This window comes from Babylonia areolata, chromosome 1, assembly GCF_041734735.1.
Source record: "Babylonia areolata isolate BAREFJ2019XMU chromosome 1, ASM4173473v1, whole genome shotgun sequence".
In the NCBI taxonomy this organism is placed as follows: Eukaryota; Metazoa; Mollusca; class Gastropoda; order Neogastropoda; family Buccinidae; genus Babylonia; species Babylonia areolata.
The window spans coordinates 19,859,748-19,876,268 of record NC_134876.1 but is presented as its reverse complement, the minus strand read 5'-3'; the positions used below and the strand labels follow the sequence as shown (position 1 = coordinate 19,876,268).

Below are 16,521 nucleotides of genomic sequence, written 5' to 3'. Positions count from 1 at the left end.
AGCGCGTCGCTACACTACAGCGCCACATTTTTTTGTGTGTGTGTATTTTTTCCTGCGTACAGTTTTTATTTGTCTTTCCTATTGAAGTGGATTTTTCTACAGAATTTTGCCAGGAACAACCCTTTTGTTGCCGTGGGTTCTTTTACCTGCGCTAAGTGCATGCTGCACACGGGACCTCGGTTTATCGTCTCATCCGAATGACTAGCGTCCAGACCACCACTCAAGGTCTAGTGGAGGCGGAGAAAATATCGGCGGCTGAGCCGTAATTCGAACCAGTGCGCTCAGATTCTTTCGCTTCCTGGGCGGACGCGTTACCTCTGGGCCATCACTCCACATTGTGGGCTCTTCCAGCTTCCGTGTTCACATGTTCTTTTTGATTTAATACAAAGTTGTGGTTTTTTCACAGAATGTTGATACTGGAGCAAAAAGAATTCAGTTCTGTGAGTGTCAAGGAGGTTGTCAAAATGTGTGCGGACTGATTCATATCAGATGCACAACATCCGTTAAGGGGGTAAAAAAAAGCAGTCACACACACTCTCTCTCTCTCTCTCTCTCTCTCTCTCTCTCTCTTGAATTGGAAGTAAGGTTGCTGAAATCCCCTTCATTGTGTGTGTGTGTGTGTCTGTGCGTGTGGAGGGGGGTGAGGGGGGGGGTTTAGGGAGCTAGTGAAGCATCAGAACAAATGAATGCGTGCTTTTGTAGAAAAGTTGTGGCATGTACTTGTATGAAAATACCACGTTTAAAACACCAGTACTGACCTAACAAACAAACCAGTTTGGAATTCCAAGTTTCCAGTATATGTTTCAAAGACTTGTCAAAGCGTGCGGACAGATCCATATACAATACACCACATCTGCTGTAAATTTTTAAATAAGATCTTTAATGTTCTTAAAAAAGCAAAGCGATATCCGATCCTGTACCCAGTTCTAATCACCACACTCTTCACTTCTCCCCCCCCCCTCCCCCACCCCCTGTTATTGCTATGTGTATTTTTATTAGACTTACTGTTTTATATTCACATTAGTACAGTATTATGTATGCTTATGTGTGTGTAAGTGTGCATGTGCGAGAGAGAGGGGGGGAGAGAGAGAGTGTGTGTGTGTGTGTGTGTGTTCTATTGGGGGTTTTTGCGTGTGTGTGTGTGTTCTAGTGGGTGTTTTTTTGGGGGGGGGTTGTTGTTTGTTTTTTTATATGTCGATTATTAATACCATGCGTGTGCCTCTGTGTGTGTGTGTGTGTGTGTGTGTGTGTGTGTGTGTGTGTGTGTGTGATATTTTTACCACGCTTATGCCTTTATGTAGTATAGTATTCGCATTCTATGACTTTAAGTAGCATTGTGTAGTGCATGCAATGACATATATAATGTAGTTTTGTGTAATGTAGACCCTGTTTCAGTGCGGGGACTGGATTGGAAAAAAAAAAAAGCGCGCCAGTGCTTATCTATTATCCTCGATAATAAAGAATTTGTCTTGTCTTGTCCCCTCACTGACAGGTGGCGCCATCACAGGCATGGGAGAGGGCGCTGGTTTGAACGGCGCCGGCGCCAAAGCTGGGGCAGGGGGCACGGCCTTCTCCAACTACTACCTGTCGTCCTCCAATGCGGCGCTGGCAGGTGGTGGTGGAGGTGAGCGGTTTGACACGGCTACTCTGCGTGCCACGGGCACTTTCTCCAACAAAGGTGAAGTGACTGGAAGCCCTGTTAAATGCAGCAGCTGAGGCGGCCTTGGACGCACCAGGATAAGGAAATGAAACAGGATTGTGCGTAGGGGAAGAAATTAAAACATAAAAGAGAAAATAATCTAAAGCGGTTGTGCAGCTTTTTTTTTTCTTATCACCTCTTTAAAGATATAATTTTATAAGAAAACATGAAATCCCAAGAAATGAAAAAAAAAATTTAAGCAGTTTACACTATCCTTTCATTTTTTCATTTTTTGAAAAACCAGATCTTTTTTTCTTTTTTTTTCTTTTTTCTTTAAATTAAAAAAGGAGAACAAGGAATGAAAACTAAGATCTTAATACATTGGTCTGTTAATTGAAAATGCAAACATTAATTTGAAATATATATATATATATATATGGATTGGTAGCATCTGCACAAGAAAAACAAAACACAGGTCTAGTTAATCTTTTCAGTGCTCAAAAATGTTTAAAATTTTTGAAAATGCATAAAAGGAAAATAAATTTCATACTGCTTGAACAAGTGTAACATGACTTTGTTCAAGTTTGAACAAGTGTTTAAAAAATGATAATGTGAATGTTTATGCCCAAAAAGAAATAGAACAAGCATGGAACTGTTTTGTTCTTTTGTTGCTCTTTTTTTCTGAACTGAGCATCAGATAATCATAATTTTTTTTTTAATCATTCAAATATTTATTACGGAGGCATGCTGTTGCAGTCATTGTTCCAAAACTTCACACTTGTTTCTTTCATCAAAACCAAGCTTATTCTTCTAACGTTTGCTGTTTTTTGTCATTACTAAACTGCTGGACTTCGGTCATAGGTTGATTTTCATACACAAACCATTATCAGTGTATCCAAAAACTATTGTTATAGGCTTTTTGTTTGCTTAAACTACCTCAAATTAAAGTTACTGCCTCGTTTGCTTATTTCCAGTTTTGTTACAATTGAGTTCAAGTAGTTTGCTTGCTTTTTTTCATATTCTTTAAAGCATCCATTTGCATTCATTCCGTTCCATGTTCTGATTTTTGTTTTATTATAAAACTTTCAGTTTCATTTGCATTCATTCCGTTCCGTTCCATGTTCTGATTTTTGTTTTATTATAAAACTTTCAGTTTCATTTGCATTTATTCCAAACCTTGGTTTCCTTATCTCTTGTGCTTCAACTGCAGCCATAGTTGCTTCTTTGTTTGTGGATTTATCTGTTACGTTTGTGTTTGTGAAATAAATGATAGATTGGTATTCATTAGTTGCTTTGATTTTTGGACTTAGATATTATGTTTGTGTTTGTGAAAATGATAACTTGGTATTTGTTAGTTGCTTTGTTTTGCTTTGATTTTTGACTTAGACATTATGTTTATTTTTGTAAAACAGGTGATAAATTGGTATTCATTAGTTGCTTTGGTATTGGACTTAGAAATTATGTTGATGTTTGTAAAATTGATGTTTCTCTGTGGGTGTTGAGTAGTTACGTATAATGCCCTGCTGTTTACACATTCTCTGTATATTTTTTTTATGTGCCTGGGCATACTCCTGCATAGTTTTATATGTTTCCTTTGGGAAAAAAATGTTCGTTTATGCTTATGCATTACTTCCATGATGATGATATGATCATTCATCTTAGCGTGAAATAATGATTCTTCAAAATAGCAATGTTTGGTTGGGATTTGTTTCATTTTTGGGTGGCTGGTTTTTGTTTTGTTTTGTTAGTGTCTTCATAGTGCTGTATCATTAAAGCCTTTTTACTAGAAAATAATTCATTTTAGTTTACATGATTAACATTAGAGTTGCAGCTTTGTGATTAGTTCTGCATTTTTTTTCTTGGTTGTTTGTTTGCAAAAACATTGAATATGTTATGCATTCACAAGTTTCTGCTGGGATGTTTCATTCTTTGTTGAGGACATTTTCATCATCTGTAGTTTGCATGGTTCAGTAAAGATGAAACTGGATATTGTTAGTCACACTCTTCACTTTGCATGGTTCTTTAAAACAAAACTGAATAGTATTAGTCACCCAACGTGGTTGTATGAAGATAGAACTGAATATTATTAGTCCCCTCTGCAGTTGCATGGTTCTATATAGATAAAACAAGGATATAATCAGCCTCTGTAGTTTGTTGGTTCTATAAAGATATAACAAGGATATTGATATTCACTGTCTTCTATAGTTTGCATGGTTCTATAAAGATAAAACAAGGATATTGATATTCATCTTCTGTAGTTTGCATGGTTCTATAAAGATAAAACAAGGATATTGTTAGTCGGCTCCTGTAGTTTGCATGGTTCTATAAAGATAAAACAAGGATATTGTTTGTCAGCCTCTGTAGTTTGCATGGTTCTATAAAGATAAAACAAGGATATTGTTAGTCGGCCCCTGTAGTTTGCATGGTTCTATAAAGATAAAACAAGGATATTGTTTGTCAGCCCCTGTAGTTTGCATGGAATGTTAACCCTACTTAACCCCCCGCCTGCCGCTGATATGTACGCTCGACAGTGAAGGGCTGATGCCAAACTGAGGTCAGACTGAGGTTACAGGTCATCAAGGGATCACATTACTTTTGTTCGGTAAAATCAGTTGCACTATTCATGAGCACAAAAGAAGCAGTTCTTGTGCTTTAAATTGATTCCACATGGGTTTCGTTTCACCAAGGTTCAGCAGTCAGTGGGCTTGGTGTCAGGGAGGAAGGTGGCAGAATGGTCAAGACACTCAGCTGCTAATACAGAGTCCGTGAGGGTGTGGGTTCGAATCCTGCCCTCGCCCTTTCTCCAAGTTTATCTGGAAAATCAAACTGAGCGTCTAGTCTTCTGGATGAGACAATAAACCGAGGTCCCGTGTAGGCATCTGCCTAGCAGATGTGATGAAGCGTATATGGATTTATCTGAACGCAGTGACGCCTCCTTGAGAAACTGAAACTGAAACTCAGCAGTCAAGGGGGATAAACACTCAGCTTACTACTGTTCAACTCTTCTCTCTTTGCTGACTCGGCCTTTTCGTCACCCCATTGCTTTTCCACATCTTTCAGGCACTGCCATCGGCACACAGCCAGCTCGAGTTCAGCTTGGCTCCACAGCAACGGCCGCATCCATGGGAGCCTACTCTGGCCAGTTCCAGGACTCCTCGAGCCAGATGAGGTCAATCGGCGGCAGTGTGGATGGGATAGATGGGGGCGCAGTTCTGTCCCCTGTTTCTATGGCATCGTATCATTTCGAAGGAGGAGCAGCACCAGGGGAGAGCACCACTGCTGACTACGATCTTGTGACAGGTGAGTGGGAGGGGAGGAAACTTTTAATCGTGAACACTTTGATTTGCCACACGTGGCTGAGGATACTCCCTTGCTTTGTCGTGAGCCACTTTCAGGCTTGCCAAGAGCATAGAGAGCCACAGATACCATGTCGTTCATGCGCTTCACAAATATGCTTTTTTTTTTTTGCTTTTTTTTCATAATGCAATGGACGCACAGAAAATAAATGAATGTGCATACATAAAAGAGAGCAAAGTAAAGTCAGGTTACTCTCAGTGTAAGTATAAGCAAAAAGACAAAGAGTGCATTCAAATTATTTGTAAATAAATGTTGGTAGTAGTGATCTAAGTAATGTGATCAGAACCCACTTGCAAGACGAATGTGCAAGGTCAACAACACATTGCAAACACTTTGTTGAAATGTGTTGCCTTTGATAACTGAAACTAGGATCCAAAAGACTGAATATCCATTCCTTGTAACCAGGTAGGGGTGCCTGTGAGCTGACAGAAACAGCGAAACACATTATATTCCATGCTGCTCGTTTTTGTTGGGGGTTTTGTGTGTGTGTGTGTGTGTGTGTGTGTGCGTGGGCACAATTGTGGGGTGCAACTCCCACGTTAACTCAATGTACGAGTGAGTTTTTATTTGTATGTTTTTACCACATCATTGCTTCACCATGCAGGCAGCCATGCTCCATTTTCGCAGATGTACATGCTGGGTTTGTTCTTGTTTCCATAGCACACAGAACGATGGCATGGATTACAGGATCTTTTAACATGCGTATTTGATCTTCTGTATTTGTATACACACATAGGGAGGTTCAGGCTCTAGCAGGTCTGCTCATACATTGACCTGGGAGATCTGAAAAGTCTCCACCCTTAATCCAGCAAGTGCGCCAAGACCGGGATGAGAATCCAATGCTCTAGATGTTTGACCACCGCACCCATTAGTGCTGCTGGTTCTTGACAGGTATTCACCCACCGTATCAAAGCAACACACCCATTAGTGCTGCTGGTTCTTGACAGGTATTCACCCACTGTATCAAAGCAACACACCCATTAGTACTGCTGGCTCTTGACAGGTATTCACCCACCGTATCAAAGCAACACACCCATCAGTGCTGCTGGTTCTTGACAGGTATTATTCATCCACTGTATCAAAGCAACACACCCATTAGTGCTGCTGGTTCTTGACAGGTATTCACCCACCGTATCAAAGCAACACACCCATTAGTGCTGCTGGTTCTTGTCAGGTATTATTCATCCACCATATCAAAGCAACACACCCATTAGTGCTGCTGGTTCTTGACAGGTATTCACCCACCGTATCAAAGCAACACACCCATTAGTGCTGCTGGTTCTTGACAGGTATTATTCACCCACCGTATCAAAGCAACACACCCATTAGTGCTGCTGGTTCTTGACAGGTATTCACCCACCGTATCAAAGCAACACACCCATTAGTGCTGCTGGTTCTTGACAGGTATTATTCATCCACCGTATCAAAGCAACACACCCATTAGTGCTGCTGGTTCTTGACAGGTCACCCACTGTATCAAAGCAACACACCCATTAGTGCTGCTGGTTCTTGACAGGTCACCCACTGTATCAAAGCAACACACCCATTAGTGCTGCTGGTTCTTGACAGGTATTCATCCACCGTATCAAAGCAACACACTGAGCACCAGAGGAGGGTCTGTGAGCGGAGGGTCTATAACAGGAGGGTATACCAACACACTCAACCCCCCACGAGGGGGCTCTGTGAGCAGAGGAGGTTCCGTGAGTGGAGGGTCCATGACAGGATACAATACCATGCAGTCCAGTTACAACTATTCCATGAAGACGGTGAGTATATCTATTGCTTTTTTGAATATTCTGTAGTTGACTGTTTTGTACATTATTGTTAAAAGATGTTGTTGATTTTCAATGAGATTGAGCATACACTTTTTTTTTTAAAGAAATGTTCCAAAGTTTTGAGTTGACTGGGTTTTTTTTTTATTTATTGAAAATGTCGTTTGTTGATTTTCTAACCAGCTCAATGTAGTTCTCTGTTGAAGACACAGACCATGTTATATTCCTTGCAGCCTTTGGAATTTTACAGACTGTGCAATGTCTCAATAACAATAAATGAATGAATAGCTAAATCAATGACTATACAAAATAATTAGACATGCAAAAAAAAGGTATTTCTTCATTGCAGCTTCTCTTTTAAAAGTGCACACAGTGTAATGTGAAAATAAAATGATTTGAAATTGTTTTTAAAGAATTTACAGAGACTGTGTTATGTTATAAACAAACAACAACCAAGACTGTTATGTTTAAAAACAAAAACAAAAAAAACAATGATAATTAGTCAAAATATTCTCAAAGTGTTTTCAAAGACTTTTTTTCTAAATAAGTAACTGATGTTTTTTTTCAAAAGACTGTGTTATGTATGTTGCAGCTTGGCACAGTGTCGGGCCAGCAGCAGATGATGGGGTATGCAGGTGCCAACGTGGTGGGTATCCCCCCTGGAGCCCTGGGGGAGGAGGTGAGGGTGGACTGCTGTCTGATGAGCAGTGACGGGCACAGTGTGGTCACAGGTTCGAGTCTGGGGCCACCCCAAGTCTGGGACATGCAGGTTTGAAAAATTCTCTGTGTGTGTGTGTGTGTGTGTGTGTGGCAGTGTTTGTGTGTGGAGGGGCGGGGGGATGTTGTGTGTGTTTGTGGTTGTGTATCTATATCTGTGTGGTGTGTTTTTGATGGATGTGTTTTTGTGGGTGTGTACGTGAGCTTGCACGTGTGTTTTAGAGTGTGTGTGCATGCCTGTATGTACATGTGTGCATGCATCTGTGTACATGCAAGTGTGCATGCACATGCATCACTGTTCAGAACACAGCATGTCGTAAAAATCACCAAGGAAAAACCTGTAGAGTACTTGGTCATGTTTTACATGTGTGTTTAACTTTTGTCTTTCAAATACTTTAAATCAATGTAAGACGTGCCGTGGTAGAATTGGTTAAGTGTTGGATTTTTTTTCTGGTCCAGCGTTCACCAGTGATCAGGATTTAAGGCCCCGTTTAGGTGTGAATAGGTACCCGACTTAGGTTGGGAATTAAGGAGAGAATTAGGCCCCCGCCTGTACAGAGCCTCAGATACAGTAGACATGAATTCACTGCCAATGTGGCTGTAAAAAGCCATAGGAACTTTATACTGTACAGAACTCCAGATACAGTACACATGAATTCACTGCTAATGTGGCTGTAAAAAGCCATGGGAACTTTAACCTGTACAGAGCCCCAGATACAGTAGACATGAATTCACTGCCAAGATTCGAACCCGGATTCTTTCATTTAAGGACAAGCCTGACTTACTTGACTTATTCCTCTTGATTCCGTGGGGAACATAGGGCCGCAACAACACTCCTCCAACGCACCCGGCTCTGGCTGGTCCTCTTCAGTTCGGCCCACGTCATTCCGGCCGTCCTTGTCTCTGCCTCAATGCTTCTCCGCCAGGTCTGCTTCGGACGGCCAACTTTCCTTTTCCCCTGAGGGTTCCAATCAAGAGCCTGTCTTGTGATGTTTGTTGCAGGCTTGCGTAGTGTATGGCCTATCCATCCCCATTTCCGTTTCTTGATTTCCGTCTCCAGCGGGGCCTGTTTTGTTATGTTCCAAAGTTCTTCATTGGAGACAACCTCTGGCCATCTGATGTTCAGGATGTTTCTTAGACATCTGTTGGTGAATGTCTGAAGCTTGTGGGTGCTGGTCTTTGTCACTCTCCACGTCTCTGAGCCATAGAGTAGAACCGACTTCACGTTGGTGTTAAAAATCCGGATCTTGTTGCGGATTGAGAGGGCTGTCGATCTCCAGATTGGTCGAAGGGTGTTGAAGGCGTGTCTTGCTTTGTTGATACGGCTCTTGATGTCTTCGTCCGTCCCCCCGTCTTTGCTGACAACACTGCCTAAGTAGACAAACTTGTCAACCTCCTTGATGTTCTCTTGGTGTAGTTGCACTGGATCTTGCTTCTTGTTGTTGACCCTCATGACCTCTGTTTTCCCAATGTTGATTTGGAGTCCAGTCTTCTCAGCTTCTTCTGCCACACGACATAGTTTCTCCTGCGCATCTTGCTGCCTGTGGGAGAGAAGACTTATGTCATCTGCGAAGTCTAGGTCCTCCAGCTGTTTAGTAAAAGTTGGATGCCTGTCCTCCGATCTGCTGTAGACTGCCTCATGACCCAGTCAACCACCATCAGGAAAATGGTCGGTGAGAGCAAACAACCCTGACGGACGCCGGTTTGCACACTGAAAGGTTCCGTCAGTTTCCCATCATGGATCACTTGACAGGTGGCGTCTTCGTACATCTGCTGGATGATGGTTACAAACTTTGGTGGAAATCCATAGTGGTACATCAGTCTCCAGATGACATCTCGGTCGACACTGTCAAAAGCTTTTTGAAAGTCGACGAAGACTGTGTACAGGGGGGTCTGCCACTCCAGGGACTGCTCGATGATGATGCGCATGGTTGCGATGTGATCCGTGCACGAGCGATCTTGTCGGAAGCCTGCTTGTTCGTCCCGAAGTGTCTTGTCCAAAGCGTTCTTCAGTCTCTCAAGGATGATTCTGCTCAGTACCTTGCCCGGAATAGACAACAGCATGATTCCCCGCCAGCTGTTGCAGGATGAAAGGTCCCCTTTCTTTGGCAGCTTTACAAGATGTCCTCTTTTCCAGTCTTTTGGCACTCGCTCCTGTTCCCAGATCTTGCAAAGGAGAGGGTGCAGCATCTCAGTTGAAGTCTGGATGTCGGTCTTCAGAGCTTCAGGTGGAATTCCATCTGGGCCAGCTGCCTTTCCTGACTTGAGGGACTTGATGGCCTTGACGATCTCGGTCTTGCTGGGAGGGTTGGTGTTGATGTCGAGGAGCTTGGTAGGTGGCGGGATGCCTGGAGCGCCTTTTTTTTTTTTTAGGAAGTGTCTGAGAGTTATCACTCCTTACTGTTTGTTCATCCTTTACTCTCCTCGCCTCATTATTCTTTCACGTGCTGACTGTGTGTGTGCGACAGAGCGGAGAGCTGCTGCGGGTGATGCAGGGGGAGGCGGTGGGCTCCACCAACCTGCACCTGGCCTGTCAGGACAATCTGCTGGTGGGCGCCGTCAATGCTGACCTGGAGGCCAACCAGTACTCTGTTCCCAAGGGAGTCAACAACTACATGCTGCAGGTGAGTTCCCGAGGAGGGACCTGGTGGAGCCTTTAATGGGGTTGTTATCTGCCGTGTTAGTCAGTGAATTCCTTATTTAGTAGGAGTTTTGTGGTTTGGGGGTTGTTGTTTTTTACGTTTATCGTGGATTTATTATTATTTATCTAGATATTTACTTCTTTATTCAGTGTTTATTGTCAACAACTACCTGCTGCAGGTCAGTGCCAGAGAGACGTGGTGGAGCCTTTTTGTTTGTTTGTTTGTTGTTGTTTTTTTGCTGTGTTAGTTATTTAGTTGGGTTTTTTAAATTGTTGTTGTTATTTGCATTCATCTATTTACTTGTTTATTATTTATCTAGATATTTAGTTCTTTATTCAGTGTTTATTGTCAACATCTACCTGCTGTAGGTCAGTGCCAGAGGAGAAACGTGGTGCAACCTTTTGTTTTTTTCTGCTGTGTTAGTCAGTGAGTTCCGTATTTAATTAGGGTCTTTTGGTGTTTGTTTTGGGGTTGTTGTTTTTTTTGCATTTATATATTTACTTATTATTTATCTAGATATTTAGTTCTTCATTCAGTGTTTATAGATCAGGTGCTGGAGAGACATGTTGCAACCTTATATTATTTTCGCTGTGTTAGTCAGTGGGTTCCTTATTTAGTTGGGGTTACGAACCTTCATCTTCTGACAGACTGACCTGAAGAGCTGTGTGGTTGGTTTTTTTTTGATTTACAGATCTGGGACTTTGCCAGTGGCCGAGCCATGGACATGCCAGAGAGAGAGGTGTGCTCAGCATTGACGATGATGAACGACAATGACAAAGTGGTCATCGCCAGGACAGACAAGTTTGGTGGTGGCACCGATGTGGTCGTGTGGGATCTCCTGGGCAACCAGTCCATCAAGGACATGCGTTACGACGCACCTGTAGGCAACTACGACTTCGTCCACTTCCTCGCTCTGTCACAGGTAGGGTTCAGATTTCCATGTACGTGCTGACATAAAACATTGAATTGTGCAGACAACATTAAAAGGACAAGAAAATGGAGAGAAGGGAAGTAGAAATCTTTCAATTCTTTTACACTCAATAAGCCTTGATTTATATATGTATGGATGGATGGATGTTGTATGTATGTATATAATTATACAGACAGACAGACAGACATAGAGAGAGAGACTGACACAGACAGACAGATAGAAAGAAAAAAGAAAGATAGACACATACATACATAGATACATAGATAGTCATATAGATACATAGAGAGACACTTATTTGTTTTAGTTTGATAGGGTTGGGGTTTTTTTCAGCATTTAGAAGGCTCTCAAGATCTGATCACTACTCCCTCCCTCATCCACCTTTTTTTTAATAGAAAAAAGGCAGATGTGGTGTAACATACACGGATCAGTTGGCACACTCTGAAGCCTGCCTACTTGAAATTGAAACTAAATTTTTGGACATTAACCCAGGGCCAGTAGGCACATGTGGAAAGTCAGTGTTTCATTTTGGGATTGAAGATTTACAGTTGCTGTAAGCTTTGACTTTTTTTTTCTATTCCAAAGTATTGCATCTGTGTTGGACTTTCAACCTGAGGGTCCTGGATTTGAGTCCCCTTGATTTATTTTATTTTCTTTTTCAGTTCTTTTCTTTTAAACAGATGAAGTGTAGCGAATATGGATCACTGCGTGATTTGACACCTCCTTGACACTGAAAACTGTCCATGTCTGTCTGTCCACAGAACAATCGCTACGTCATCGCCGGCTTCACCAACAGCGCCGACAACTTCGCCGAGTTCATCATCTTCGACATGACCTTGACCTCTTACGCCGTCTCCAACCTCTCCATCCTGCGCCTGGACGCCATCCCAGAATGCACGGCGGTGCTGCCACACGATGAGGCGGTGACGGGCTTGCGGAACGGGGAGCTGGTCATCTGGAGCATGCGGACGGGCCAGCCCAGTCGACAGCTGATGGACGGGTTGGGACAGCACGCCCACTCCCACGAGGTGAAGGCCGTGGCCCTCTCTGAAGACAGCAAGTACCTGGTGTCCGCCTCGGCTGACGGCACGGTGAAGCTGTGGGACATGGGGTCAGAGCGGCACATGCACACGTTCAACGGCCACTCTGATGAGGTGTGTAGTCAGGATAATGATAATGATGACAATTATACGAATGATGACGAAGATGATGTTGATAATGGTGATGATGATGATGATAATGATGAATCATAATGATGATGATGATAAAGATTATGGTAATAGTAAGAAGAAGAAGAAAAATCGCTATGTATGATGAAACTGTGCTTATTTTGCTTTGTCCACAAGTGATGTTCTCACTTAGATTTTCATTTGTACCATACATTGTGTAAATCACAATGTGTAACGAATTTGTGCTTTCTTTGATGTGTCCACATGTGGCATTGCACTACTAAATGTCTGTCTAAAAGAGTAGAACTTTACAGTTCAAATAATAAGCGCAGCTTCGTAGTTAGAAATAGTTTTGATGAGTATACCAGTGGAAGAGGTCGTTTATTGTTATTTTCTTTGAAATATTCGTTAACGATGCTATAGATCAATTTGGTATGAACGAGTGCAACTTAACATTGTATTAGCTACATGGATGTTGCTGATACAGATCGGTTATTTGTTGTTTTTCATGTTTATTTTGTTTGTAATCCTCCATACTCCGAAAGGGGGTGAAAGAAAATAAAATCTGAAATTTTGTTTCACTGTGCTCAGGTCTGGTGCTGCACCATCTCTTCCGACAACGAGATCATAGTGTCCGGCTCCCGGGACCGAACCATCCGTCTGTGGAAGCGGAGAGACGGCTCAGCCATCTGTACCTTCAACGCTGGCGTCGACATCTTCCACGTCAACATGTCGCGTGACAAGTCGACGATCGTGGGGCTGGGCGACAAGCTGGGGGCACGCAAATTGGTCATGCTGCAAGTCGTGCGCACCAAGGTGCGTCGTCAGCTGGATGACTAGACCCCCCCCCCATCCCCAACCCCACCCCCAGCCACCTCCCCGACCCCTCCACCCCTCCCTGTCTCCATGCTGGGGCCGGACCAATACTCCTTCCATCATTAGTGGAACTGTTTAGAGTTACACATTCAGACTTTGATAGTTGATACAAAATTTGAAGAAGAGCATCCAATATTCCTCCCGTTGTCAGTGGGAACTGTTTATTGTTACATGTTCAGACTTTGATGGTTGACACAAAATTTGAAGAGCATCCATCACTCCTTTTGTCACCAGTAGGAAATGATGATTACCAGAAAAAGAGAACTGTTTAGAGTTACACATTCAGACTCTGATAGTTGATGCAAAATTTGAAGAACAGCATCCAATATTCCTCTCATTGTCAGTGAAAATGTCTGCTGCCAAGTAAAGAACTGTCTGTTGTTATACATTCAGACTTTGACATGAAATTTGAAGAGCACATTTTGCAAAGTTAATTAATTTTAAATCATCGTGAGAACAGTTCAAAAACGCTCCAGACGGCACAGATGCATCAAGATGTAAAGGTGAATATTATCAAAAGAATGTATTACTTGTGTAAGTCAACTTTCTGTGTGTTAATTTTTCATTTGTATCCATGCAGAAGGAGAGGTTCAGCGAGGGATATTCAAAACAAACCAATTTGTGATTAACTGAAAGTGGATATATTTTGTGTTTGAATAGAAGTTTCATTGACGGGTAAAATCAGGAAATCTTTTGACATTCCATCAAATTCGTTCAGTGACCAAAACAGACAAAATGTGGTCATTGGTGTCACATTACCACGAACAGATATGGATCTCAGAAAGTCTTGGTGAATTGGGTGAGCAATACAGGAGATTATCGATACATCAAGGCTGCTTCCACTGAAAACACTGAACAGACCATCAGCATCCACATTTCTGAGATTCTGTGTTCCAAAATTGTGTGATAGTTTTTACAGTGCTTAACACCTTATTCCTGAGTCACCTGTATCAGGCTGAATACCTTCATGAAATCTTTTTCTTCCCTTCAGCTCTGTCTCTGTCTAGCATATGCGAAAGGGTATTTGATTGATTCACTCTTTCACACTGATGTAATCCTAACAAAAAACATAAACTCAACAAGGTTAGCTAAGTCTGCTTATGTAATATTTGATGAAGACCCAGGAGTGTTTGTTGTGTTGTTTTTACGTATATTGTAAGATTAACTGCGAGTTGCATGTGCTCTTCATGCAGTCCCATGAAGCACAGAATAAAAACTCTTTGGTATTGTGGAACAAAAATCAGGCATTCCTCTGCATGATTGAAGTGCTTTCCCCCCCCACGGGAAATGTATTTCAGAATTATTTTGACGTTTCTTATTTGATTTGGTCAACAGCGCAAATGATTTTGTGAGATATTATCACACACCAGGGACTGTCAGAATTCACTGGTATAAAGAAAAGTAAAACATATTCAAAACAATAATCTGATCAGATATATAGTGATCCATATTCACATGTTCCAGTTAGAGGAAATTTGGTACATTTAAAGCTGTTTCTTTATACTTATTCATGACAGTGTATTTACATGTTGCTGGCACAGCCACAAAAGTAGAAGTGAAGAATCTCAAAAATATTTACGATAAAAGTAAAATTCTTGTAATCTTATTATCTGCATTGCCCAGTGACGTCTTCAAAATATTGTCTGAGCTGTGAATTTATTATTTTTTTACTTGATCAATAATTGTGTATATGCTAATGGTGCTATCTTCTATGCTGATCATTATGTATTCCACATGAACAAGAGTGAAGCTTCAAGAAATTAGCCAATACAACAACAGACTTTACACACTTTACTCTTAGATTGAACCTTTCTTTTTCTTCGCATTTGTGAGATTTGTTTGTTGGTGATGTTGTTTGGTCTTTATTTTTTTTGTTTTGTTTTGTATATTGTGAGTGTATACATACGTGTGTGAGTTTGTGAGAGAGAGAGAGAGAGAGAGAGAGTGTGTGTGTGTGTGTGTGTGTGTGTGTGATTGAATATGTGTGTGTGTATTAGAAAGATACAGAATTACAACTATTTGTTTCCCCAAAATGTGCCTTCAGATTTCATTTGATTACCAAGTTTCTGACTCCAGCTCCCACTTCCCTAACATGGAGAGATGTTTCAAGAATAATTTCTGGAATGTTTGAAGGCCACAAGATCCTAATCTGCTGAAGTACCAGCCAAGATGCTGTTGCTGGATCTGATTGTGTCAGTTTTAAATCAGTAATGACAAGAGAGAAAATCAGCACTGGTATTCCAGAAGTGCATAATGTCTCAATTGCATCATCATGATATTAATGTTGCTGATCAACTGTCAGAGGAAACTATTTGAGGGTATGATTCAGTACTGATCATAGTTGAAAAGGAAAGCTGGTAAATTCTTGAATGAGGGTTTGTATGTCCTTTGTACAGCAGATGTTTATTCATTATTGCTTTGGTTTTCTTAGGCGACTCATTTCAGTCATGTTCAGTGTCCCATTTTATCAAGATTATCCATTTGACAACGTGTATTGTAATGTGTGAATGTGATATTTACCTAGTGTGTTGCTTGCATGTATATCATTTCTGGAAATATGTTTATATCTGCTCACATTTCCCGTTCCCACTTTCCTTTTTTTTCTTTTTTTTTTTTTTAGCCCATTTCAAATCTGATGTTCTGCCTTTGGTTAATGCTGTAATATTCACATGATGTTCTGTAATTAAACTGCATTGCCTTTTAAAATCAACTGTGTTCATGTGTCTCGGATGTCAGTCTCTGCCTTTTCAAAGGTAAATTTGCTGAAGTCTGTATGTCTGTCTCACATTATTCTCTATCAGTGTGCTTGTTACACGGGGAGAAAGAGGAATAAGAGGGAGAAATACAGAAATGGTGGGTTATGTTTCACACACAATTAGAATACACTAATAGGTCCCAACCTTTTCCTGTGGTGTGCAAAAATCTGTGGTGTACAAAAATCAGCTCCTAAGTTTGAAAAAACTGCTCTCTTCTTTTTTTTATAAACTGGATAGAAATAGATCATGTTTACAATTTTCTCTTGTATTTCCTGAGAGACAAAAAAAAAAGATCATCATGGGATGTAAAATTGATTTGTGTTAATTGAGCTTTCTTCTGTTGTTTGGGGGTTTCTTTGTGTGTGTGTGTGTGTGTGTGTGTGTGTCCCTGCATTTGTGTGTGTATGTGTCTGTGTGCATGTGTGTGTATGTGTCTACGAGTGTGTGTCTGTGTGCATATGTTTGTGTGTGTGTGCGTGTGTCAGTGTGTGTACGTGTGTGTGTGTGTCAGTGTGTGTACATGTGTTTGTGTGTGTGTGCACATGTATGTGTGTTTGTGAGTGTGTGTGTGTGTGCACATGTGTGTATATGTGTGTGTGTGCACATGTATGTGTGTGTGTTTTTTTGTTTTTTTTTTGTTTGTTTTGCTGTCCCACCGTGCATTG

The 16,521-nt window shown here is 41.4% G+C and overlaps 1 protein-coding gene across 3 annotated transcripts in view; it reads left to right on the top strand.

Annotated features, from left to right (window-relative positions):
* The window catches only part of LOC143280540 (uncharacterized), a 68,393-nt gene extending 52,583 nt beyond the window's left edge, over positions 1 to 15,810 (top strand). For 2 of the 3 annotated variants that reach the window (XM_076585241.1, XM_076585232.1), the window contains 8 exons: positions 1,493 to 1,678; positions 4,700 to 4,939; positions 6,566 to 6,762; positions 7,361 to 7,537; positions 9,954 to 10,109; positions 10,819 to 11,049; positions 11,817 to 12,209; positions 12,816 to 15,810. In XM_076585241.1, coding sequence (XP_076441356.1) covers positions 1,493 to 1,678; positions 4,700 to 4,939; positions 6,566 to 6,762; positions 7,361 to 7,537; positions 9,954 to 10,109; positions 10,819 to 11,049; positions 11,817 to 12,209; positions 12,816 to 13,064 — 1,829 coding nt within the window. In that variant the 3' untranslated portion in view covers positions 13,065 to 15,810. The remainder of the gene's footprint in view (positions 1 to 1,492; positions 1,679 to 4,699; positions 4,940 to 6,565; positions 6,763 to 7,360; positions 7,538 to 9,953; positions 10,110 to 10,818; positions 11,050 to 11,816; positions 12,210 to 12,815) is intronic. The other variant, XM_076585247.1, reaches the window with a different exon arrangement.
* The last annotated feature ends 711 nt before the right edge of the window (positions 15,811 to 16,521 follow it).